The following is a 23,928-nucleotide window of genomic DNA, read 5'->3' on the forward strand; positions in this document are numbered from 1 at the left end:
TTACGTTCTCAGTAGCAGAGTAATCCTTTGTTTTTTGTATTGATATATACTTTATATGTATTATCTTATGTATTTATGTGTTATATTATGCATGCATATATGTATACATTATATATCACATATATTTATATACATTGAGTTGTTATGCTTCCACTATAAAAGATTAAATCACACAAAGAAAAGAGGATGGCTCGATGGCATTGCTGATAATATTTGTGCAGAATTTTATTTAAATATTGCCTGTAGACCATAACACTCAGGCAAGAGAATAACATAGCATTTGTATTGAACTAGAGGTAGTTGTGCTAGGTCGACACCAGCTCTGAATATGTACAAAAAGATAATTCTATATCTATTCATTTTGCCAAGTCAGATTTTATAAATGTATATGAAAATGAGTTTTGAAATTACTCTGGCTGTAGGGAAATTACATTTGCTTTAAAGTAAAGCTTTAAACCCAAGCATTCTGATGTGACCACTGAGGCTTCCGCCGGGACTTCTTGACTCTAAGGCCTCTAGAACTGAACGGTTCAAGTCCGGCTGTCTCTGGCTCATCCTTGTGCACGGTGAGCATTTGTGCAGGGGCTTATTGTTTTGTTGGTTTTTATTTTGTTGATTGTCCTCTCTTAAGTCTCTTTTATGCTGTAACTGCCCTCCCCGCCTCCACTTCCTCTTTTTTTCTCATGTTATGATTTGTTGAAGATGGCAGGTCAGTTGGTCAGTAGAATGTCTCACAGTCAGGATTTGGCAGATCACTTCCTCTTATAGTCTTTTAACTTTGGATGTCCATGCCCTGTATCTCCTATAAGTAAGTAGTTAGATCTGGAGGCTTGATTAGATTTTGGGTTCCGTTTTTTTTTGGCAAGAATAATTGCGGAATGGTGGTGTGTTCAGTCTCATCTCTTGTGTTTAAACTTCAAGGAAGCACTCTGTTTAGACATAGTTCCATTGATCTTTTCCCTCAAAACTGGTACACTAGACAGGGATGATGGTTCTCGAGGCAGGCAGCAAAGTGTATTTTCTTTTTCTTTTTTGCAAAGTGTATTTTCAACACCAAAAGGAATCAGGCACCTAAGCATCTCATATATAAGCCTGGTGGAGCAAAGGTGGAGAGAGAAGAAGGGTTGATGGGTAAATTCCATTTTCTGGATACACAAGAGTATGAAGTTTTCCCATGTGCTTCCGTTTAAATCTGATTAATTCTGCAGAGGTGAGAAGACAGAGGTGAAGATGGGGGAATGCCCACCTGGCCAAGGGTTAGAGGTGGGAGAGAGAAATCACAGGTGGTGGTTTCCCCTTTTTGAATATTCTTATCAAATGCTAGTTGCCCTCAAGAGTCTCTTTTTTTTTTAAAAAAAAATTACCTCTTCTGTTGATAAGGGATTTCAGGGCAGCTCTGGTTTTCCTCATGTGTAAAACCTCAATTCCTTTTTATTAATCTTCTCGTGCCTGTGAAATCTCAAAATTAATCATTTCTAAAGAAGCTACTCTTTAAACATTAAGTTTTTTCTGGGCCGAACCTCAATGTACAAGTTTTTAGCATGAATAGGGCTCATAATTTGTGTTAGATGAGGGACATTTTTCTCTTTTTACAAACTTTCTAAGGTCACATGTTTAGGTATTTTAAAGCTGTCTAGGAAGAGCACACTTTCTCAAGATACATTTTAATGCGTTTTCAAGCTGTTTAGGAAAATGTACCGTCCATGCCACCACCAGAAATGACGTGGCGAGATGTACGCTCTTCTGATAACTGCTTCTGCTTAGTTTATTTTCCCAGTTAGGTAGAAAGAAACTTTCTTGTAAAAATTGTCCTCAGTTTCAACTGCTCTATCGCGCATAAGCAGGCCACTGCCTGCAGTTTACCTGGCGCTCTCTTATACCAAATAAATATTGTGCCTCCGAGCAGAAGCTGAAGTATGCTGAGTGCATATTTTGAACTTGCTCCTCCTCCCGGCCCCCATCCTCCTGTCCTAAGCACTCCTACTGCATTTTTCAAACCTTCACATGTAGCTAATTTCATTCACACCCCTGGAGAAAAGAGCTGGGAATTATTCAAATGTCATGCTGGTAGAAGTGAACCCAGGATGGGCTTGCACCACCAGAATTGTCTAGCTGGTTTCAAAGGAGGAAGAGCTACACTGACCTGGACGCAAACCCCATTTCTGCCACTTGCCATCTATCTGACTTTAGGCAAATAACTCAATCTCTCCTTAAACCTCAGTATTCTTTGCTGTAAAATGGGGATAATACTATTGAGTAACATTTATTGAGGGCATACCATGTAACAAGCATTGTGCTTTACTTACCTAACCTCATTTGACCTTATAACAGTCTAATGGCTGGGGTACTGTTTTTCTCATTTTACGTGAAGCTGAGGCCAGGGAGGCTAAGTCATTTGCCTAGACTGATACCCTTAATGACTTCTAGTGTTGTGATAAGGATAAAAGTGTATGTTTTATGGATCTCAATCAGCAGGCTTATAAGAAGCATACAAGAAATAATTTCTGTGGTTGTTAGTCACCTAATGCGTATAACCATAGACCTGAACTTTCTTTGTTTTTTGCGGTACGCGGGCCTCTCACTGTTGTGGCCTCTCCCGTTGCGGAGCACAGGCTCCGGACGCGCAGGCTCAGCGGCCATGGCTCACGGGCCCAGCCGCTCCGCGGCATGGGGGATCTTCCCGGACCGGGGCACGAACCCGTGTCCCCTGCATCGGCAGGTGGACTCTCAACCACTGCGCCACCAGGGAAGCCCGACCTGAACATTTTGTTAGGATAAAGTTACTGAGTGATATTTAACTTTTGCTCCCCATATAGCTTAGCTCTTTGGTTTTCAAACACATGTATCAAATAGGTCATTGCTTCATTTTGTAGAGGATGAATCTCAGTCACAGAGGGTTTAGATGACTCACCCATGACCACAGAGCAAATAAATGATGGAAGTGGGCCTGGAACACATGCCTTCAGATGCAGAACCCATGTTCTTTCAGACTAGTTTTGCAGATTAATCTGGAGATAAAGGATCCAGGTTAATTTAGCTCTGGCAAGTGTATCTGGAAGAAACCAAATAAATCCAGTTCCTTTGGTGGCTGAATAATGACCCCCCGGGATATCCAAGTCCTCATCCTTGGAACTTGCGAATGTTGCCTTATATGGCAAAAAGGGACTTTGCAAATGTGACTAAGTTAAGGACCTTGAGATGGGGAGATATACTAAATATCTGAGTGGGTCCTAAGTATAATAAGTGTCCTTATAAAAGGAAGGCAGGGCTTCCCTGGTGGCGCAGTGGTTGAGAGTCCGCCTGCCGATGTAGGGGACACGGGTTCGTGCCCCGGTCTGGGAAGATCCCACATGTGGCGGAGAGGCTGGGCCCGTGAGCCATGGCCGCTGAGCCTGCGCGTCCGGAGCCTGTGCTCCGCAACGGGAGAGGCCACAGCAGTGAGAGGCCCACGTACCACAAAAAAAAAAAAGGAAGGCAGAGGGAGATTTGACCCTAGAAGACAAGTAAGAGATGTGATGCAGGGAGCAAGAGGTCAGAGTGATGTAGTGAAGTGAAGAAGGGGCCAAGGAATGCAGGTGAGTTCTAGAAACTGGAAAAGGCAATGAAAGAGATTCTCCCCTCGGCCTCCAGAAGCAAATAGCCCCGCCAACACCTGGACTTTAGAGCAGTGAGGCTCATTTTAGACTTCTGGTCTCCAGAATTGTAAGAGCATAAATTTGTGTCCTATTAAGCCACCAAATCTGTGGTAATTTGTTACAGTAACTGTAGAAAATAGATACACTTCAACTTACTGCACAGCAACTGCGTTTTTCTATCTGTAACCTCAGTGTTTAAGCCTACTTTCAAATGGACCAGTGACATTTTAGAGGTAAACCGCTGACTCCTGTAGATGGTAACTTATGGATTTTGCTCTAGCAACACTGGCCATTCCTGCTGTTCAAGTACAGCATCCTTTCAAGCTTTCAAGGGCTTGGAAGATTCTAATACTCAGTTCTCAAAGAATCAGGCACATCCCCACCTCCACTTTGTTGCCCTGTAGGAGGAAGCAACAGAATCCAGGTGGAATTTTCCAGTTTGCGGCTTAAACTTCACTGCTCAACCTTTAAAGCAGAGGTTGCAAGTTGGTGGCCCTTAGGCCAGGGGTACGTTTTGTTTGACCTGACAGTGATTCTTTAAAATTTCAATAATTTGCCAGAATTTAAAACTCAGGTGATCTCATATAAAAGTCCTGATTCCTGACTTTTCTGGAGACTGGAAAGATCTGACAACACTGAGTTTATGTGATCGACAGCACTTGGCTGGTAGAGTGGGGTCCTGGCTGCCTCCTTTGAGCAGGGGGTGGGGTGGCTGTCCCTGCCAGTTCGGTGCCGTCTTTCTCTCCAGGGCCTTTGTCATTTATTTTTCTCACTCACTTGGTCCCTGTAGGTACCTGAGTTTGTGACTTTGCTTTAAGGAAAAAAACCCAAATCTGTATTCTGACCAGTTTAGCAAAATTATTGACCCTTGGCCAATAATCTGGAAATTCATGGAGAATTAGACTTTTGTCTTAGTTTTAGTCTTAAATGAGGCAAATATCTTAAAGTAGGGAAAAAAAACTCCAGTGGATTCTGGAACGCATAGAGCAGTGAGATTAGCATGAGTTGTTGGTAAAGCTATTAAGCTGGATTTTGGAAAGCACATGGGGAAGAAAAGAGAGATTAAGAACATATAAAAGAAACGAAATTGAGCTATTTGTAATGAGGTGGATAGACCTAGAGTCTGTCATACAGAGTGAAGTAAGTCAGAAAGAGAAAGACAAATACCGTATGCTAACACATATATATGGAATTTAAGAAAAAAAAAATGTCATGAAGAACCTAGGGGTAAGACAGGAATAAAGACACAGACCTACTAGAGAATGGACTTGAGGATATGGCGAGGGGGAAGGGTAAGCTGTGACAAAGCGAGAGAGTGGCATGGACATATATACACTACCAAACGTAAGGTAGATAGCTAGTGGGAAGCAGCCGCATAGCACAGGGTGATCAGCTAGGTGCTTTGTGACCACCTGGAGGGGTGGGATAGGGAGGGTGGGAGGGAGGGAGACGCCAGAGGGAAGAGATATGGGAACATATGTATATGTATAACTGATTCACTTTGTTATAAAGCAGAAACTAACACACCATTGTAAAGCAATTATACTCCTATAAAGATGTAAAAAAAAAAAAAAAGAACGAAGGTATGTTAATCGTATGCAAGGCAGTGCTCAAGTCTATTCTAGAATTACTAGTCTCAGTGGAAGGTCAATAATGTAATGGATCTTTATTGCAAAAAGACATCTGAAAGTTAACTTTTGCTCCCCATATAGCTTAGTTATTTTTTGATGTCCTTGTGGATAAGATCATTATGGGCCAAGTGCTTAAATGAACGATTTGTGCCTAGTTGAACAATAAAACCAAAGGATCTGTCTTAAGTATCTTTATCGAGCTGGTGAGTGGTTTCTCATGCAGTGCTCCGGGGCACGAAGGAAGAAGCAGTTGCATTACTCAGCCTCCTCATGTTACCACTGGCTCTTCTCCCCACCTGCTGGACCCATGGCTGCCCTCATTACACCTAACTGTACCCCATTGTGCTCTCCCTGATTATCTTGGCCAAAGAGTCAACAAATCCATTTCCCCTGTCATTCAGCCAAGTCCAGTATCTTATCTGTCAAAGAGAAATTTATGAGGCAACAGAACAGAAAAACATGAAAACTTTTTATAAAGCACCAATTTTTTTCCCTAAGAAATTCCAGCCTCACTCAGGCTTGGTGCATGTGCCTTTCTGTGTGTAGTGCCAAGGTTCCTTTACTTTCCCCTCATTACCTGGCTTGGAAGGTAGACCCAGTCACTGCCTGCATTTCTACCCTAAGGGAGATATGGGGTCTCTCAGCTGCTTGGTCTGGTGGGATTCATGCTGTGCTCTAGAACCTGCTTTCTGATATCGGCTTCATGAATGATAACGCCCTTGTCTCTGGGTCATGACCAATTTTTACCCCACAGCTATCCGGGGCTCTGTGATTCCTTTATTTGAAGGGTGTATCATTGGCCCCAGAAATCTCTTCTCTAGGCTGATAGCTCCTTGCCCTTTAATGGTTTCAGACCTCTAGGAATCCTACCTTCATTCCTGTTTGGTTCATCCACAGCATACTTATTGGAACTTTTAAAGTCTGATCTCTTTGGGGGTAAAGCTTTGTTTCACTTCACCATTTAAGCTCGCAGCTGGGTCTTAACAATAGCTATTGACCCAACGGCAGCTGCCACGTTCCTGAGCTTTTCTGTCTCAGATTAATTCCTGCTTATGCTCTGTTGGACTGGACCCCATCTAAATGGCCAGATTCTTTATGATGGCTTCCCTCAGGTTGCCCTATGGCGAGACCTTCTAGGATCTTGTCACTGCCTTGGATACCAGAGAATAACTATACATACTGTTAATACAATAGTTCCCAACAACAGCAAGGAAGAGTTTTTCCTCTTATGAAAACAGAAAAGGTGCTTTTCAAATGTTGAGATAACATGAAATGGGATGGAAAGCAAATGCTTTGGAAGCCAAATCAAAAAGATTTCAATAGTTGAGGATAGCTTGCTAAAAGAAATAGAATGGGATTTGAAGGATAAATGTGTAGTCCTGAATTGCAGTTAAAAAAAAAAAATCACGCCTTCAAGTTCAAGGTTGGAATACCTGCCTTAATTGTGGTTTGTGCTAGGGTGGGAGTTGGAGATTTTATTTGACTAAGGAAGACCACTCTGACCTGAGTGCTAAGACGGCATGTGCTCTTCGATGTGTTAGCAGTACTCTGTCCAGGTTGAGAAGGGAAGCCCCAGACCCTCTGCCCAGGGATTGAGCTCTGGCAGCCTGTGGGCACAACACATTGTATTGACTAGCATACTGATCTTGAAAACTTCGGAATGGAATCTCTTTGGGTAAGGCATATACTCTCCGGTGTTAGGTATTTATGTTATTTCTCTGTTTCTAAAGACTTTTTAAAAAATTTTATTTTTGGCTGCTTTGGGTCTTTGTTGCTGCGTGTGGGCTTTCTTTAGTTGCAGCGAGCAGGGGCTGCTCTTCGTTGCGGTGCGCGGGCTTCTCATTGTGGTGGCTTCTCTTGTTGCAGAGCACGGGCTCTAGGGCGCTCGGGCTTCAGTAGTTGTGGCCCACGGGCTTTAGAGTGCAGGCTCAGTAGTTGCGGCTCACGGGCTTAGTTGCTCCGTGACATGTGGGATCTTCCCGGACCAGGGATGGAACCCGTGTCCCCTGCATTGGCGGGCGGGTTCTTAACCACTGCGCCACTGGCGAAGTCCCTCTAAAGACTCTTGTGATCCTCCTTTCTCAGTCCCTTATTTAAATACTGTTCACGGGTACTGGGGTCCATCCTAAGCCTACACTTTGAGAGGGACTTCATAAAATGAAGGGGATGAAGAAGAGGATGATCTGGAAAGCACGGAAATTAGATGCCAGTTCACATTGTAGTTGTGAGAGCCACCGCTCTGTAGTCTGGAGAGCTGTCTGCAGGTACCTGAAGGATTGTCATGTGGAAGAGGAGTTAGATTCAGTCCATCTCTGGGAATTTTTCAGGACTACGCACCTCACTTCAGTCACAAAGTTGAGAGGATACAGACGGGAGCAAGTCAGTCTGTCTGTCTTCAAGGCCAGGTTTACCATACAGTGGAGGAGATACACAGAGACGGCTGTAAATTAGTAATACTCTCTGGTTCTCCAGAAGACAGAAATGAGGAGGCAGATTTCTGCTCAGTTTAGAAAGCCCTTTCCTAACAATTAGAGCTCTCCCCAAGTGGAGTGGGCTGCCTTCAAAACTAGTCACCAGTCCTGTTGTCCAGCTCATGAGGATGAGCTGGAGAAGCTTTGAATGGGGGTCAGAGTAGATGATTTTTCTGCCTTTATTAATCTATGGTTCCGAGTCCCCTGACTTGCTTTCCTTTACTTACCCAAAGGGAGTTATTACCATACTGGATGCCCACGGGTTGTACTCAGTGTTTTAGGCAGACCACGCTGGGAAGAGTGTGCGGTTGCAGGGTTTCTACTGGGTGGAATTGCCCTGGTGAGTTTGTCTTATGGAGACACAAGAGCCGATAAGCAGGGACCTGGCTGGTTTTCTTGTTCACGGACCTGGTAGAAGAATCTAGTGGCGTATTTGGCAGGTACAGTCTTGTTGCTTCTTTTGTTTGTTGGTTGCATCTGGCTGTGAGGATTATGACATCCCCTTTGAGTGGTGCAACACTTCATTTACTGGGACAAGTACCCTGAGAGAAGTCTGTTTCCTATGTCCCGTCCCCACCCCACTCCAGGAATCCAGATAACATCCAGAGATTAGCTCCCAAGACAGGAGATTCCAAGTTCTTCCTCTTTGATGGTGGAACTTTAAAATAAGTCAGACTTCTATCGTCGGGTCCCTAAAAATCCCTCAGCCCTACAAAACACGTAAGTCACGTTTTGGCTCCATGCAGAAGGCTAAACCAAGCAAAGGCAGCATCTCTTCACAGCCTTTGAGGCAAAATCTGGCAGCACCATTCTTTATTTTTTTTGCGGTTCATGGGCCTCCCACTGTTGTGGCCTCTCCCGTTGCGGAGCACAGGCTCCGGACGCGCAGGCTCAGCGGCCATGGCTCACGGGCCCAGCCGCTCCGCGGCATGTGGGATCCTCCCGGACCGGGGCACGAACCCGCATCCCCTGCATCGGCAGGTGGACTCTCAACCACTGCGCCACCAGGGAAGCCCTAGAGTATAGTTGATGTACAACGTTGCGTTACTTTCTGCTGTACAGCAAATTGTATCAGTTATGCATATACGTATATACTCTTTTTTAAATTCTTTTCCCATACAGGTCATTACAGAGAATTGGGAAGAGTTCGCTGTGTTACACTGTAGGTCCTTATTAGTTATCCATTTTATATATAGTAGTGTGTATATGTCAGTCTCAGTCTCTCAATTTATCCCTCCCCCACCCCCAAGGTAATTTTTTAAGCAGATTTATATATTTCACATACTATACCATTCACCCATTTGCAGCGTACAGTTCAATGGTTTTAGTATATTCACACAGTTGTATGACTAGTACCACAATTTGAGGACATTTTTACCAGTCACTCTCCATTTCCCCTCAAAATCCTCAGTCCTAGGCAACCAACCACCCATCTCCTTTCTGTCTCTATAAATTTGCCTGTTCTGTACGCTTCTTATAAAGAGTCACACAACAGGCGGTCCTTTGTGACGGACTTCTTTTTCTTAGCATAATGTTTTCAAGGTTTGTCCCTTGTCGTGTACCAGTACTTCGTTCCTTTTATTGTCAAATAGTATTCCATTTTAGGAATATACTATATTTTCTTTATCCACCGTCAGCCAATGGACGTTTGGGTTGATTCCACTTTTTGGCTGTTGTGAATAATGCCGCCAATAAACAATGTATACACGTTTTTGTGGAGAAATATATCTTCATTTCTTATGGGAATATACCTAGAAGTGGAATTTCTGGGCCATATGATAACTTTATGTCTAACCTTTTGAGGAACGGCCAGACATTGTCCAAGCAGCTGTACCATTTTACAGAGGCGTTTCATAAAAGCTCCCCGTGGTGAGTCTAGATACGATTATACTGTGCTGCCCGTGTGGGCTGGAACCCTCTCTCTGCCTCATCTGGAAGTAAGATAACTGCAGAACAGAGATCAGCTTGTACCCGAAGGGGAGAATACTTTCAGAGCAGAACATCCACCCCTTCCAAGGTGTTCTTTTCAACCTTCTCCATCCCTCAGCTCTTGATAGTAGTCCAAGGTCAACTGAGCTCTGACTAGAGGACTGGTCAGAGGAAGGAAGGAGGAAGATTACCTATGCAGTGTCCACCTAGGGTACGGGTTGGCTGCAAAGAGTTAAGCTGATCTGGAAAACTGATCTGTGGGTTAAGTGGAGCAGAGCCACAGATGTGTAATCCCCACTTCTGAGGATGTGACATCTCTTCTTGTAAGTGTCATCACTTAGTTGGTGCTATCTGGTAAAAACTGAGTCATGAGGTGCCGAGAAAAATTCCTTGCACTCAATGTGAAACTTGAGGCATCTGCTCATTCCTGAGATACTCACAGCTGTCAGCCCCGTTTTGATGGTAAACAATTTGCTGCGGATGAAATCCTGCACTGTGACTTTCCCCCGCTTGTCTGAGAGAGGCATAGACCCAGGTGGTGTGCCCTTGAGAATCTGAGCGTGAGGGTGACCCGAGGATTGAGCAACCCCGCCTTTCACAGAGCCCTGTTTCCAAAGCAGCCCCAGTGGAGGAAGACAGAAACCAACCGTATCGTCCCAGGAGCTTTTAAAGAACATTCCTTCCGCTGCAGATGTGCGTTTCCAAAGGGTGCCTGTGAACCAGCCTGAGTCTTGCTCTCCCTTCTTTGTGTTTGCAGCCACGGCACGGGGTACGATAGTGATAACCACACCACTCCCATCCTCTGTGGTGCCCAGTACAGGATACACACCCACGGCGTCTTCAGGGGCATTCAGGTGAGTATGCAGGGGCCCCAGATGCCTCTTTCCTTCCCAACAGTCTTTCACTTCCTTGCTGAAGGCCATTTGGCCCTGGCAAGTCTGTTCCTCCTTGTAGGCTCCTGTGACAGCAGGGACCCCTCCTCTTCCACTGGGGCAGGTTGGGGGCCTCCTCCTCTCCAGAGGCCAGTGTGGGTGTGGCCGCCTCCCTGACTCAGACCAGGATGCTTCCTGCAGAACCCCTTCCCTTCCTCCTTCACTGCCTAACTCACCTTCTCCCGGGTGGGCCACGCACATCTTGTATCGGGGGGTAAATGAGCTTGAATTAATGACCTGGACTCTTGACTTGTAAGGAGACTTGGTCTGCAAGGTAAAGTGCCCAAAGTTAGAGTCTATCATTGCTAATAATAACAATAACAATAATAACAGCACCATGTATGGCTGGACACTTTCTATATGCCAGGCATTGTGCTAAGTTTTATACATGGGCTTTCTTTTAAAGATAGAATTCATTTTTTTCGAGCAGTTTTTAGGTTTAAGGAAAAACAGAAAGTACAGAGAGTTCCCATATCCACCCCTCACCCCATCCCTTGGTCTCCCCTGTTATTAACATCTTGTATTGGTGGTACATTTGTTACAATGATGAGCCAATATCGATCCATTATTAACTGAAGTCCACAGTTTACATTAGGGTTCACTTTGTGTGTTGTGCAGTTCTAAGGGAGAGTAAAGAAAGTAAAGTAAAAAGGCTGACGTTTTCCGAGAATTCAGGAAACTCGATGGGAGGCCACCTCCAGGGAGCCTCTTTTCGTTGCTCGGAACCATGCGCAGCTACCAAGGGTTTGTGTTTGTGACTGTGGCATGTGACTCAGTGTCTGCAACATGAGAAACGGCTGAGATACTTTCACCGGCCTAGTGAGCACACTAGAAACAAATTGTGTGTGGGCCAAGTCCTCACGTGATGTGTGGGGCAAGCGCTCTGAGATGTCCTGATTAATGTTTTCAGAAGCATCATGGTGATATAACAGCGTGCTCCCTCATCTCAGGCCTTCCAATGGTGGGAATAAAGGCAAGGGTTACAGAAATATGATGGAAATCAGATGGAAATTAGACAAGTACCGTCAGACTCTTTTCCACCAGGACGGACATTGACAACTCAGATTTATAGCCTATTGCCGTGTGTGCTGCCTTCAGGATGAATTAAAGGAAATGTAAAAAGCTCCTTTTGCCTTCCTTTCCACCAAGCGCAGTTTGTCAGACTCGCTGTCATGGCCTCTGATACACTCCAGACCAGTCGGGTGTTCATTTTCTGCTAGAGTAGACCAATCGGACACAGCTGGCTCACCATTTAAACTTACGCCACATTTTGCCTTGAGGCACTGTGTATGAGACTACTGTACGTTTTCTTCAAAAAGATCTCACGGTGCAAGGCAGTGTGAAATAGGAACGCAAACAGGAGCTTGGGGGTGGTGTGGGAAGTGCACAGGGCAGGAGTGCGTTAAGCGCAGAAGTGTTTCCAGGTCTTAACACAAACTATGGCCGTGCTCTTGGGCCTTGACTGCACATCTGTGAGAGCACAGGGGTTACAGTGATCCCTCAGGCACTTCCACTGTTCCTGTCTATGACTCATTGGTTCCAGCAGCCTAAGGGGCTTTTGCCTCACTGTTTCCCTGTAGCTCCTTTTCATGGAGGACCGGCCATGCACACACTCACTTGCACAAGGTAAGGGGGATCAGAAGAATGCCCTGAGATGGACACGTGAAGTGGATGGAAGGCGGACACAGTGTTTCTGAGTGTCTCTAGTAAAGGATTGGCTACACCATGGCCCTCCTGGAGTTTCAGCTCCCTTCGCAGACAGAACCTCCATATCCCAGGAGCTCCTTCTTCCTTGTCATTTTCTCATATGTGGAAGGTCTGCTCAGTTGGGGGTTCATTTAACATCCTTTGTTTTTCTCTACTAAGGACTTCCGAACCCATCGCAGATTGGGCCCAAGGTCATGTGGCTGGGTGTCCCGAGGGGGAGGGAATAGAATAGAACCTGGAGCTTTGGACTTCCACACCTCACTGCCTCAAGAGGAGAAGCTGAGAGACAGGATGGATGGGGAGCTCTTCCAGTCACCAGCGTTTCTTTTCCAGATGCTCCAGATCAACAGCACCAAACAAACCTTATTTCAAGCCCCCGTTCTGGTTGATAGCCATGATGCTGTTAGAGCACCGCATTGTAGAATATTCTGCTCTGTCACCCCTTAGTGACATCTGCTGCGGGCGCCTCGGGTGTGGTGGGGAGTGGCTTAGGCCTCACATCTGCCATCCCTTCTTTGGGAATACTTCAACGCTCACTTTCCTTGGGACCAACGTGAATGTTCACATGTGCCTTAAAACCTCCGTTTCTCTTACACTCTGCTTGCAGGACGTGCGGCGAGTGCCCGGAGTAGCCCCGACTCTTGTTCGGTCGGCATCTGAGACCAGTGAGAAACGCCCCTTCATGTGTGCTTATCCGGGCTGCAATAAGAGATATTTTAAGCTGTCTCACTTACAGATGCACAGCCGGAAGCACACTGGTAAGTGCGTCCACTGTCCAGCCTTGGCTCTGGTGGCCTTTGGGCAGCGGTGGCCCAGGAGCCCCTGCTCCTGGCTCCTGTGCTGCCGGGACACAGGTGATCTCTGGGATGGAAAGTAGGTGCTGCTTTCAAAGATCTGGCCCAGGTGATGGGAAAAGGATGCCAGGTCATTTTGTATCCTGATTGTCCATCCTTTATTAAAGAAGGGCAGAGCAGAGTAGGTGGAGAGAGAATCCCACAGAATTAAAGAGACCTGTGTTTGAATTCTGGCTTCACCACCAGGTGGTGTGACCGTGAGCAAGTTACCTAACTGTTCTTCAAATTTCACTTACCTCACCTACCTTATACAATGGTTGAGACTAGATTAACTTCTAAAATCAAATTGAATTATAGGAGTTAGAGATATGAAACATACAGTTCCTATGTTAATAGGTCTGAATAGATGATAGTGTTACTTTTATAATTCTATTAGTATCTCTTAAGGGAGAGGAGCTGGCCTGGGAGCTTGGTAATCAGATGATTCTGAGAGCTTGATATGCAAGGTCATCATAAGACTTAGGAAGAGTTGGTCCAAAGAAGAACTTAACTGCTTGGGTTAGTAATAACCAACCAGATAGGAACGGGAAAATGGCTTGTAGGTTTAGTTTTTGATTTCAATCTTTAAAAAAAGGGATGATGAGTTTTGATGATGTTTTAAAGAAAACTGGATTTTCCCACAGGTCAAGGGGTCTGCCTCTGGGAAAGAGAGAGTTGGCCATGTGCTGTTGTTGGCTGCCTTGAATGTGAACAGCCATTTCACAAATGTCTGCCCCTGGCCTTGTGGGCACTGGATAGGAGTGTGGCTAGGTCTCCCCTACAGAAAAGCTGGGCAAAGCGCAGGTTTTCCTGCTGGGGAGTTGGTACCATTCTTTCCACGACAGAAGGGAAGATACATTGTTACGATTACCATTATTATTTTATTGTTACTGTGGACTTTGCTTCGGAGAAGCTGGAGAAGAAAGGGAGCTGCATTCAGATCTCTTTAGACCATTGGTCTTTGCTAAGCCATTGCGTCTGGAGGATGCAATTCTGGCATAGCCCTGAGTGTGCACTCAGTAAACCCCTTGCTTTGAAGCTGAAGATGAGAGAACCGGTTGCATGTTACATTTTTACATATTTCCCCAAATGGGATCATTTGAAAACTATCTGTTAAGATTATAAGGAAAATGATAAGGTAAAGTTCTGCCTAGACGGATGTAATACATTGAAGGCAATGTGGTTGTAGAAATTTTAATGGGAAAGAGGCACTTAGAAAACAGTGAGGGTTAGATGTCTGGGGGAAGGGAAGGCAGTGGGCAAGACAGTCATGACCCCCAGACCCGCTGGAACCTTTAAGAAACGCTTCCTTGGGCTTCCCTGGTGGCGCAGTGGTTGAGAGTCCGCCTGCCGTTGCAGGGGATGCGGGTTCGTGCCCTGGTCCAGGAAGATTCCCACATGCCGCGGAGCGGCTGGGCCCGTGAGCCATGGCCGCTGAGCCTGCGCGTCCAGAGCCTGTGCTCTGCAACGGGAGAGGCCACAACAGTGAGAGGCCCGCGTACCGCAAAAAGGGCGGGGTATTTAACAACGCTGAAGTCCCCTTCTTAAAAGAGTGCCATCTTTTTGTATTTATTTATAATAATAGTACAGACTATTATGTTAAGTATTTTTATATTAAATACTTTCTATGTGCCAAATTCTCTACATGCATTATTTCATTTAATCCTCACGCACAATTATCTGGTGGTAGGATATAGGGAAGCGGGACTTAAACTCATGACTTTCAACTCCAAGTCACAGGCCCCCTTCTCAAAGAGTCTGTGGTCTGTTTTGGAGCCAAGACATACACAAATGAAAAGGGACAGAGAGTGTGTGAATCTGGAGGTGCTGAGAAGACTTGCTCGAGTGAGCGTCGTTCGTTTCTTGGAGGAGGAAGGGCTTGGGTTAACCATCAAAGGGTTGGCAAGGTTGGGCAGAGGAAGTAAAGGATAAGCAGAAGCAGAAAGGCAGAGAAAAGACGTGAGACTGAACAGGAGTGTTGCTTTTCCCAGGTTGAAGAGGTGAAGCTTGAGTTGCTGGGCTGGATATCAACAGAAAGTTAAGGAAAGGCTCCTGCCCTCAGGATTTTCCAGCTCGCGGCAGAACTAGACCTGGACACAGCCCCATGTTAGACGTTCTGTAATAAGTTCTGTAATGAGGGAAGGAAGGGCTTTCTGTGTGAACATGAAGTTTCCAAGAAGGCATCGCAGAGGAAGCGGCGTTTATGAGGGACGTTCAGTAGAGTTTTGGATGGGTTAGGAATCCGGAGATAGGGATGGAGGATGTTTAGTGTGAGCAAAGTACAAGGCAGTTTTTGGGAATGGTGAGCTCTGTAGAGCAGGAATATAGATTAATCAGGGAAACAGAGGGGGTCATGAGGCTGGAAGGGTAACCAGGCACTGCCCAGCAACAGAAAGAGCCAGCTGACCCTGGGAGGGCTTGCTCTCCATCCCAGAATGCTGGTGACTCAGAATTCTCGTAAGAAGGTGGGCTGGCCCAGGGTCGCTCAGTGCATTCAGAGGGCGCAGTTCCCAGGATCTGGCTGAACTTTCTCCAGTGAGGACAGGGGTGAGGCTTCGCCGTTCTGAGGCAGGAGGTTGTGTAATCCCACTCCTGACTTCTCTTGGGTAGAGGGATACCAAAAACTCTAAAGGCTCTGGCTCCTGGTTTAACTTGAGCACCTCACAACCATGCAGCTGTGTATGCCTGACTCAGGAATGGGAAGTCAGTAGCAGAGAACACCACATCTTCAGGCCATAAAACATAAAACACTTCCTTCACGGGGCTGGCTCCGAGGCACATCCGTCCCAGAATTCTGCCTCAGACTCAGCCTAGGACTTAAGACTGCTTTGGTTTATTATTTGTTTAAATATTCTCTGCCAGTACTTTTTGAGCACTGTCTCTGTGCTAGGCACTGGACTAAGACCCTTATGTGGATGGTCTGTTGTAATCTGCTTATAAATCCTTGGAAGTTGTCGGATTATTGGCTCCATTTCACAGTGAGGAAATGATACCTCAACCAGCCCTTTAAGTGGAAGAGCTGGATGTGACCCCAGCGTCAGACTCCAGAACCTGAATTCCCTTCAATTCTTTTTTTTAAATTTATTTATTTTTGGCTGCGTTGGGTCTTGTGTTGCTGTGCGCGGGCTTTCTCTAGCTGCAGCGAGCGGGGGCTACTCTTTGTTGCGGTACGCGGGCTTCTCACTGCCGTGGCTTCTCTTGTTGCGGAGCACGGGCTCTAGGTGCTCAGGCTTCAGTAGTTGTAGCACGCGAGCTCAGTAGTTGTGGCGCCCGGGCTTAGTTGCTCCGCGGCATGTGGGATTTTCCCGAACCAGGGATCGAACCCGTGTCCCCTGCATTGGCAGGTGGATTCTTAACCACTGCACCACCAGGGAAGTCCCCCTCCATTCACTTCTAACGCATCCTTATTCACGCAACCCCCTTCTATGCCTCCTGCCCATGAGTGTATGTGTAGGCGGGTCTTTAACCTCACACTGCGGTTGGCAGCCCATCCCTGAAACCTTCCACCCAAGTGCCTTCAGCATTTTGGGATCCCTTCAGTCCCAGGAAGAGAAGTTGCCTCTAATGAGATCCTCATTTCCAGTATCATTTTCAAACGGAATATGTGTCTTCCCCAAGGTGAGAAGCCATACCAGTGTGACTTCAAGGACTGTGAGCGAAGGTTTTCTCGTTCAGACCAGCTCAAAAGACACCAAAGGAGACACACAGGTTTGTAGGCTCCCTTCTCGTTGCTGGCAGTGTGTTCCCTCGGGTCATGGTTGATTTTGTGATTCTCTTTATTGTTCAATATGGATGTGAGAGGGTCAGCCATTTGTTTGTTTAGTTTCTCCAATAATTTTTTCCCCCTAATCTCTGAGGATTTACCTTCCCTTAAAGGGGAAAAAAAAAAAGAAGAAGAAGCATGGAAAGAAAAAGAAACATCCCGTATTTCCCCTGAAAACCACAGAGCCATGATATTCCCATTAGCAATTTGCTGTTGATACACTGAGTGTCATGTGTGACATGTGTGAACATGTCACAAGAACATGTGTGGTGGAGAGCAAAATCCCATTTGTAGTGTGTGATTCACTTTTTCAGTCTCAGACACAGCTGAGAACTTGGTGAGAAGCTGGACATTTGTGGTTAAGCAGTAGTTGTTCCCAAGACCACAGGTCTTCAAGGATTACTGTGTAGAATCAGGTGGTTCCTGCTGGGCCTGGGGTACTGGGGAAATCTGAGGGCGAGGCAGATACTGTAGGCATGGCTGGAGATGCCTGGCTCCTCGGGCCGCCGGGAAGCAGGCCTCGTGGGCCTTGCTTTGCCCCACATGGTTAGGGCCACGGCTAGACCTTCTCTGTCCGTTTAGGTGTGAAACCATTCCAGTGTAAAACTTGTCAGCGAAAGTTCTCCCGGTCTGACCATCTGAAGACCCACACCAGGACTCATACAGGTAAAACAAGTGCGTAAACTTTTCTTCACATTTATTTTTCATTATTTTTTTTAAACTACTGTTGAATGGAGTTGCTTGTGATGAGAGAGACTGGAAAAAACAAGTGTAAAAGTGCTAAGCAGGTTTAGATTCAGTGGAGAGAAAGCACAGTGCATGGCTATCTTTAAATAACAACATTGTTTAAGAAGGAATGAGGGTGGGGGACACAGAGCATAAGAGATGTGGAAAGAACTCTTTTCATGAGTGTTCAGAATGAAGTGAAGAGATAAGCTAGGTCCCTGCTGTTCCCAATTTGTTGCTTCACATTTTTATCAACTCAGTTTGATAGGATAATCAACCTTACAGAAAAACAGCAAAAATTCTAGCAAGCCCAACACTTATTTTCCTGAAAGTTTGCGTTTCACAACACTATTTTCAGAGGACTGAATCTTTGCTCTGCTAAAACTTAGTGTTGCAGGAGCAGTCATGGTTTCTGCCAGACCCATATCAGCGTGTGGGTATTATTTCCTTCGTACTAGAATAGAGAGGAGAATAGGACATCAGTTCACTGGCTGCTGCAAGTTTTTGCTTCTCCACAAGGCTGGTGTGATTCATAATGAAAATAGCACCATCTTTGTTGTGTGTTTTCTAGCTTTGGAGGGAGGGCCAATGCTTAGGTTATCTCATTTTATCTTCGCAACATCCTTGGAAGAAGAGGAGGTAGGCACGTCTTATCCCCATTTTACAGATGAGGAGGCTGAGGCACGTGATAAAATGACTTTGTCTAAAGTCCCAAAGCTAGTAAGTAGCAAACCCAGTTCTGTCTTCTCCCAGCCCACCTACCCACTGCCTTCTTTGTTGGTGAAAGAGCCTGGGTTCACCTTGCAGCCCAGGGAGGATAGAGAATAAAGAAGAGACCCAAGTTCAGCAGACTTGAATTCCATTGAGAGACTGAGGAGAATGATGACTGACAGGAGGAGAGGTTGGGATTTGTCCATCAGGAGGTGTTCTTTGACAGCATGGCTGGCGGTTGGCGGGGGTGGGGACAGGAACCAGATCAGAAAGAGCAGAGGAACAGTGAGTAGGAGGTGAGGGAAATGGGAGGTCATGAGCCCCTGTGAAGTCCTGGATTCTCAGCCCCAACAGGCTGTACGTACTGACAGTCAAGGCACCTGTGCCCCAGAGTTGGTGGGATGGGCATCTCATTCCCTTACTCACGTGCCTTTGGTGTTACTTCTTTGCCTTCGTCCTGAGCTCATAACTTGGTGGGAAAGAGTTATCGTCGCTTGTACCCTGCCCCCTACCCGGTGCATATCCGTATATGTACAAAGTGACCTATGTCACCAGCAGATTGTTTAATGCTCTATTTGACTGGCCTCCAGTTCTGACCCTGGAACAGCACCTCTCCCGGGACATTTCTCAGTGCTTGCCCCATCCACTAGTTCTCAGAGAAAGCAATATGGGACTAGCCACATCCTGAGAACATCCCCAGGTGGTACGGGAAGAGGCTCCTGCAACATTTTTACTTAGGATTAAGCTATGGCTGTATTTCCATTATGTCGAGGTCCAATGCATCGAGGTATGATGCAGCAACGTGTGTGGGCTTTGGAATCAGACAGACCTGGATTTAAGTCTTGACTGGGTCTGCCCTCACCAGAGGTCCAGCTTCATCTGTAGAGTGGGGGTAATAATGCTGGCCTTACAGGCTGCTGTAAGGAGTACACGAAATTATATATGTATGTGTGTGTGTGTGTGTATATATGTATGTATATATATATTTGAATATATATGTATGTATATATGTGTGTGTGTATATATGTATGTATATATATAATGTATGTATATGTGTGTGTGTGTATATGTATGTATATATATATTTGAATATATGTGTATGCATATATGTGTGTGTGTGTGATATCCCAGCACAAGGCTTGGCACGTACTAGGCATTCATCAATGCTGATTATCTTCCAAAATGAGGCTTGGGAGGATCTTCTGAGGCCTCCTTAGGTGGAGAAGCCTCGATTTTTTGGCAAGCTTGTTAAAAATCTCAAAACCATGCCTCAGTTAGAATCTTCTGTATAATGGGTATTATGCTGAGTAACCCTTTAAGGTGAAAGAAGCAAATACCATGTGCACTGATGTCAGTGATTCATTTAAAAAACACCCAGCCCATCCAGAATATCTATACAGACGGAGATATTAAAGCTACAGTCACAGCTCCGCTACTGGGTGGCTATCAATCAACAATATCCAGGGTGATGATCCTGAGGCCCTTGCCTCCCAATTAAGCTCAATTCCCTCCTTAAACAGCAAAGGGGAAACATTGACACAGTTCACAAAACAGTCTAATGGCAGGGGTTTTACCAAATGTTTTTCCCCCTTGATTAAATATGAATCGCCCAGACATTTCCATCAACTAGACTCCTTCTTTCTCTCCCATTTCCCAAGTCTTCTGACTCAATAACACTTTATAATTGTCACAGTATTTTCATCCTTAAGGCCCCAGAGGTGCTGCCACTTCAAGGCTGCTTGTGAGATGGGCCCGATTTGTTAGCTTAGGGAAAGAGTTAGAGAGAATCTGGAGTGGGTGTCTCGTGATGATTTAATTTGGGCCTTTGGTGCTTGAACTTGCGCCCCATCTCTCCACCGCAAGTGTCTCTGACTGGCCATTGTGTCAACAGGTGAAAAGCCCTTCAGCTGTCGGTGGCCCAGTTGTCAGAAAAAGTTTGCCCGGTCAGACGAATTAGTCCGCCATCACAACATGCACCAGAGAAACATAAGCAAACTCCAGCTGGCGCTTTGAGGGGTCCACGCCAGGCACCGTTCTGTGTCTCGGGCAGGACAGTGTGTGAACTACTTTCAAAGCTGACTTTAACATTCCTCCTCACTCGCCTCTCTAAGAAGGAAACGGAGGTTGATCTTCTTCATCCAGCTTCTGAGAAAGATGCCTGTACTACTGGATCCTACCAGGTTTGCCCAGAGGAGTTGGTCTCTTCTTAGCCGACTTTTAGTTGACTCATAAGGCTCTGGAGAAGTGGCTGTCAGTGTCCAGTTAGTTAAAAGCCCATTGCCATTTGGTCTGGATGTTCCACTGTTAAGAAGAGCCGTTGATGGTAATGGTCCCCCCTGCCCCTTTTCCCTTTACGCTCATTTTCACGGGGAATGGAGTCATTGTACCTTTTTCCATCATAGAATATTTATAGGCCAGGGCATGTGGATGTGTCTGCTAATGTAAACTTTGTCATGGTTTCCATTTACTAACAGCAACAGCAAGAAATAAATCAGAGGGCAAGGCACTGGGGGTGAGTCCCGTCCGACATTCCGGAGCTTAGGCAGGCCGCTAACCTGGAAAGCAGGATGTGGCGCCACCAGGCAACTTTTAAAACTCAAGCATTTCAAGCCGCTGAAAAAAGAATCAGAGCTAACCAGTACCTCTGCAGAGATATCTAAAAGAATCCTTTATCATTCAGTTAATTCAATGTAACATTAGCACAATGCTCTTAAGAAACCGTGCTTGAGGATCTGAGATTTTGTTTTCGTGTTTCTTTTTGACTTTTCTGAGTTGTAATCATATGCATCTTCAGAGATGTACATATCTCCTCACACAAAGGAAGTGGAATTCATTTTTATCATTTGGGGTGTCCTTAAGAGTATACAGACCACACTGGTTATGTGGCTTCAAGTTGTAAAAAATTAAAGTGACTCTAAAAGAAAATAAGGGCTGGTCCGGGATCTCCACTGATAAGACTGTTCTTTAGTAACTTAAGTAACTTTGGGTCTACAAGTATATGTGAAAAAAAATGAGACTTACTAGTGTGAGGAAATCCATTGTTTAAAGGTGGTTGGGTGTATGTGTGTGTTTTGTTTCTGTTTTTTAAGGGAGGGAGTTTATTATTTACTGTTGCTTGAAATTATTGTGTAAATATATATATCTGATAATGATTTGCTCTTTGACAACTAAAGTTAGGAAATGTATAAATGTTAGATGCATCACTGTTTTGGTGTTGATCTTCCAACATATAACACTAAGTAACACTAAAAATGTAACCTGCATTTTTCACTTCGCTCTCAATTAAAGTCTATTCAAAAGGAAAGTGGTAAGATTCTATCAGCTGTATTGTGTACAAATCTTGAGGACAGTTGAGCCTCTTTTAAACAGGTAAGATGCTGACGCTGACATCAATGACCGCTTAAGTCTGTCCAGGTCCTGACCACTCGTTATTTCTCTCCGTTGAACCTCAGGTGGTAATTACTGGTCATAGAAGCAGCCAGAGAGCACCGCCTTCAGCTGTCATCATGCCACGTGGATGGCATGGGGGGAATTGTATTTTCAGAGTCATTTTCATCTCTCATTTTCATCTTCATTTCGGGCTCTCATTGCATCACTGCTTACTCCAGGTCAGCAAAAGAGAGTAGAGAGATGCAAATGATAACTGGTCTTTTTTGAAAAGTTCACTGCTATACGCTGCAATCAGGAGAGTATAAACTGAACACCTAGTACAACCCAATTTACAATCGTAGTTGCTATAAATTAGCTCAGCAGGTTGGAAACTGCTTAAGACTTTCCAGGGCAGCCGAGTGTGAAAGGCAAAGATCTACGTTATCTATAAACTATAAACTCTCTTTCTGGTTCTGGTGGATGGTTTTTCAGTTGTAAATAAGGAGATTAATTTGGTGCCGCCCCTCTCAACTCCGTTATCTGGGAGCTTGCGCGCATTCCAGGCTTCATTTCTTCATTTAAAATGTATCTTGAGCAGACAGCAGCTCACAACAGAGACTTTCCTGCGTTGAAGTGCAGCTCACAGTTTGGGCTGCCTAGAAGTCAGGTCCTGAGGCCCCTCTCGGTTAGCATCTGGCTCTTGCATCACTGTTAATTATAGCCAGTGTAGTGACTCATTTGTATCAGCAGTTTTTATCTTTTCCTGCCAGAAGACGGCATTTCTCTGGAGAAGCTCAGGACGAGCATGGCAAACGTCAGCGAGTCAGAGCGAGCCAGGTTTCACAACAAAAGCAGTCACATTGTTTCATCTGCGCTAGGAAGCCCAGAGATTCTCACACTACTTTAGCAGGTTAGCTTGCAGTTAAGGTCATGGGCTTTGGAAAGCAGACCAACCTGGATTCAGATCCTAAGTCCTCAGTTTCCTTATCTGTGAAGTGGGGCCTTTTTGTCCCTATCTGTCTGATAGGGTCGTAGTGAGGATTAAATGGGGGGAAAAAGCATGAAAGCATCTAGTACATCGCCAAGGCTTCATAGCATCATCTAGGAAAATGATTACCTGAGAACTCATGCTAATTTCCTTTACCTCCCCCCCCCCTGCATCCTCTTGCAGTGTCCAGACATCTTCATGCAGAATGACAAACAAATCCGTTTCCATATACTACAAACCAGGGTTAAGGTTTGCAGCAATAGGGCTCTCGTCAGCCTCCCCACAGAGACCACATCTATTTGCTTTGTGCCTTTTGTAACACACCCAGTGGCACTGAGTGTGTGTTTTGAGACCCGTGGAGTTGACCACGAGCAGATTGTCAGGATGAAAGCTGGTCAGAGGGAGCTCGCTGTAGCTCAGGCTAGAGTCTATATGAGGTGCAAAGGTCAAAATGTACATTTTTCCATCTTGCTTTAGTAAAGTGTATGGTCCAATATCTTTAAAAGGCCACCTTCAGCCCCCCAGTGGATCTTCCCAGACTGTCTCATCCCGGCACCTCTGTAGCACTTAGAGTACATAACGTTCAATAGTATTTTTTGTGGGTATCATGCTTTCCCACCTAGGACCATCTACCTATAAGGTAGACAGGACAAGTATTATTCCCACTGTACAGATGAGGAAGCTGAGGCTCAGTGAAAGTAGTGGCTGAGGCAGGACTTGGTCTAGGGGTTCTGTATCCAAGTTTTCTTCCAAAACGTGCTCGATGATATAGACATGCACTCTGCTCCATGGTTTCATATCTACAAGTCATATCTTCCTAGCCATGTGTGAGCTTCTAGAGGAGTGGATCGTCTCCCTTCCTGCGTTACTTCCTTGGGGACTTCTCAACCTTTAATATCGATGGACATTCCCTGAGGAATTTGTTGAATCACAGACTCCTATTCGGAAGTTCTGGGGTGGGGCCTGAGACTGCATTCCTAAGCTCCCAGGCGATGCCCACCCTGCTGGTCTGTGGACGACACTTTACAAAGACCTAACGGCTGAGCTCGAGAAATACTTGCTATAAGGTGACTGATGAGTTTTGCACCTAACACTCCTGAGACTGTCCCGAACCTTCTTAGCCTGTAGAGGGCGGCCGTGAAGATGGCCCGGGGCCCACTGCGATGAGCCCCGGGGCTGTGGGACAGGACATTGGTGCTGAATACAGTCAGAAGAGCTGTATGCAGGAGAGTC

At 45.5% G+C, this 23,928-nt stretch overlaps 1 protein-coding gene across 2 annotated transcripts in view; it reads left to right on the forward strand.

Moving 5' to 3' along the window:
• WT1 (WT1 transcription factor) overlaps positions 1 to 20,351 on the forward strand; it is a 43,335-nt gene extending 22,984 nt beyond the window's left edge. Inside the window, exons 6-10 of one of the 2 annotated variants that reach the window (XM_060157733.1) lie at positions 10,424 to 10,520; positions 12,913 to 13,063; positions 16,757 to 16,846; positions 17,484 to 17,567; positions 20,230 to 20,351. In XM_060157733.1, coding sequence (XP_060013716.1) covers positions 10,424 to 10,520; positions 12,913 to 13,063; positions 16,757 to 16,846; positions 17,484 to 17,567; positions 20,230 to 20,351 — 544 coding nt within the window. Of the gene's footprint in view, positions 1 to 10,423; positions 10,521 to 12,912; positions 13,064 to 16,756; positions 16,847 to 17,483; positions 17,577 to 20,229 lie in introns of both variants that reach the window. The other variant, XM_060157734.1, reaches the window with a different exon arrangement.
• The last annotated feature ends 3,577 nt before the right edge of the window (positions 20,352 to 23,928 follow it).

This window comes from Lagenorhynchus albirostris, chromosome 9, assembly GCF_949774975.1.
Source record: "Lagenorhynchus albirostris chromosome 9, mLagAlb1.1, whole genome shotgun sequence".
In the NCBI taxonomy this organism is placed as follows: Eukaryota; Metazoa; Chordata; class Mammalia; order Artiodactyla; family Delphinidae; genus Lagenorhynchus; species Lagenorhynchus albirostris.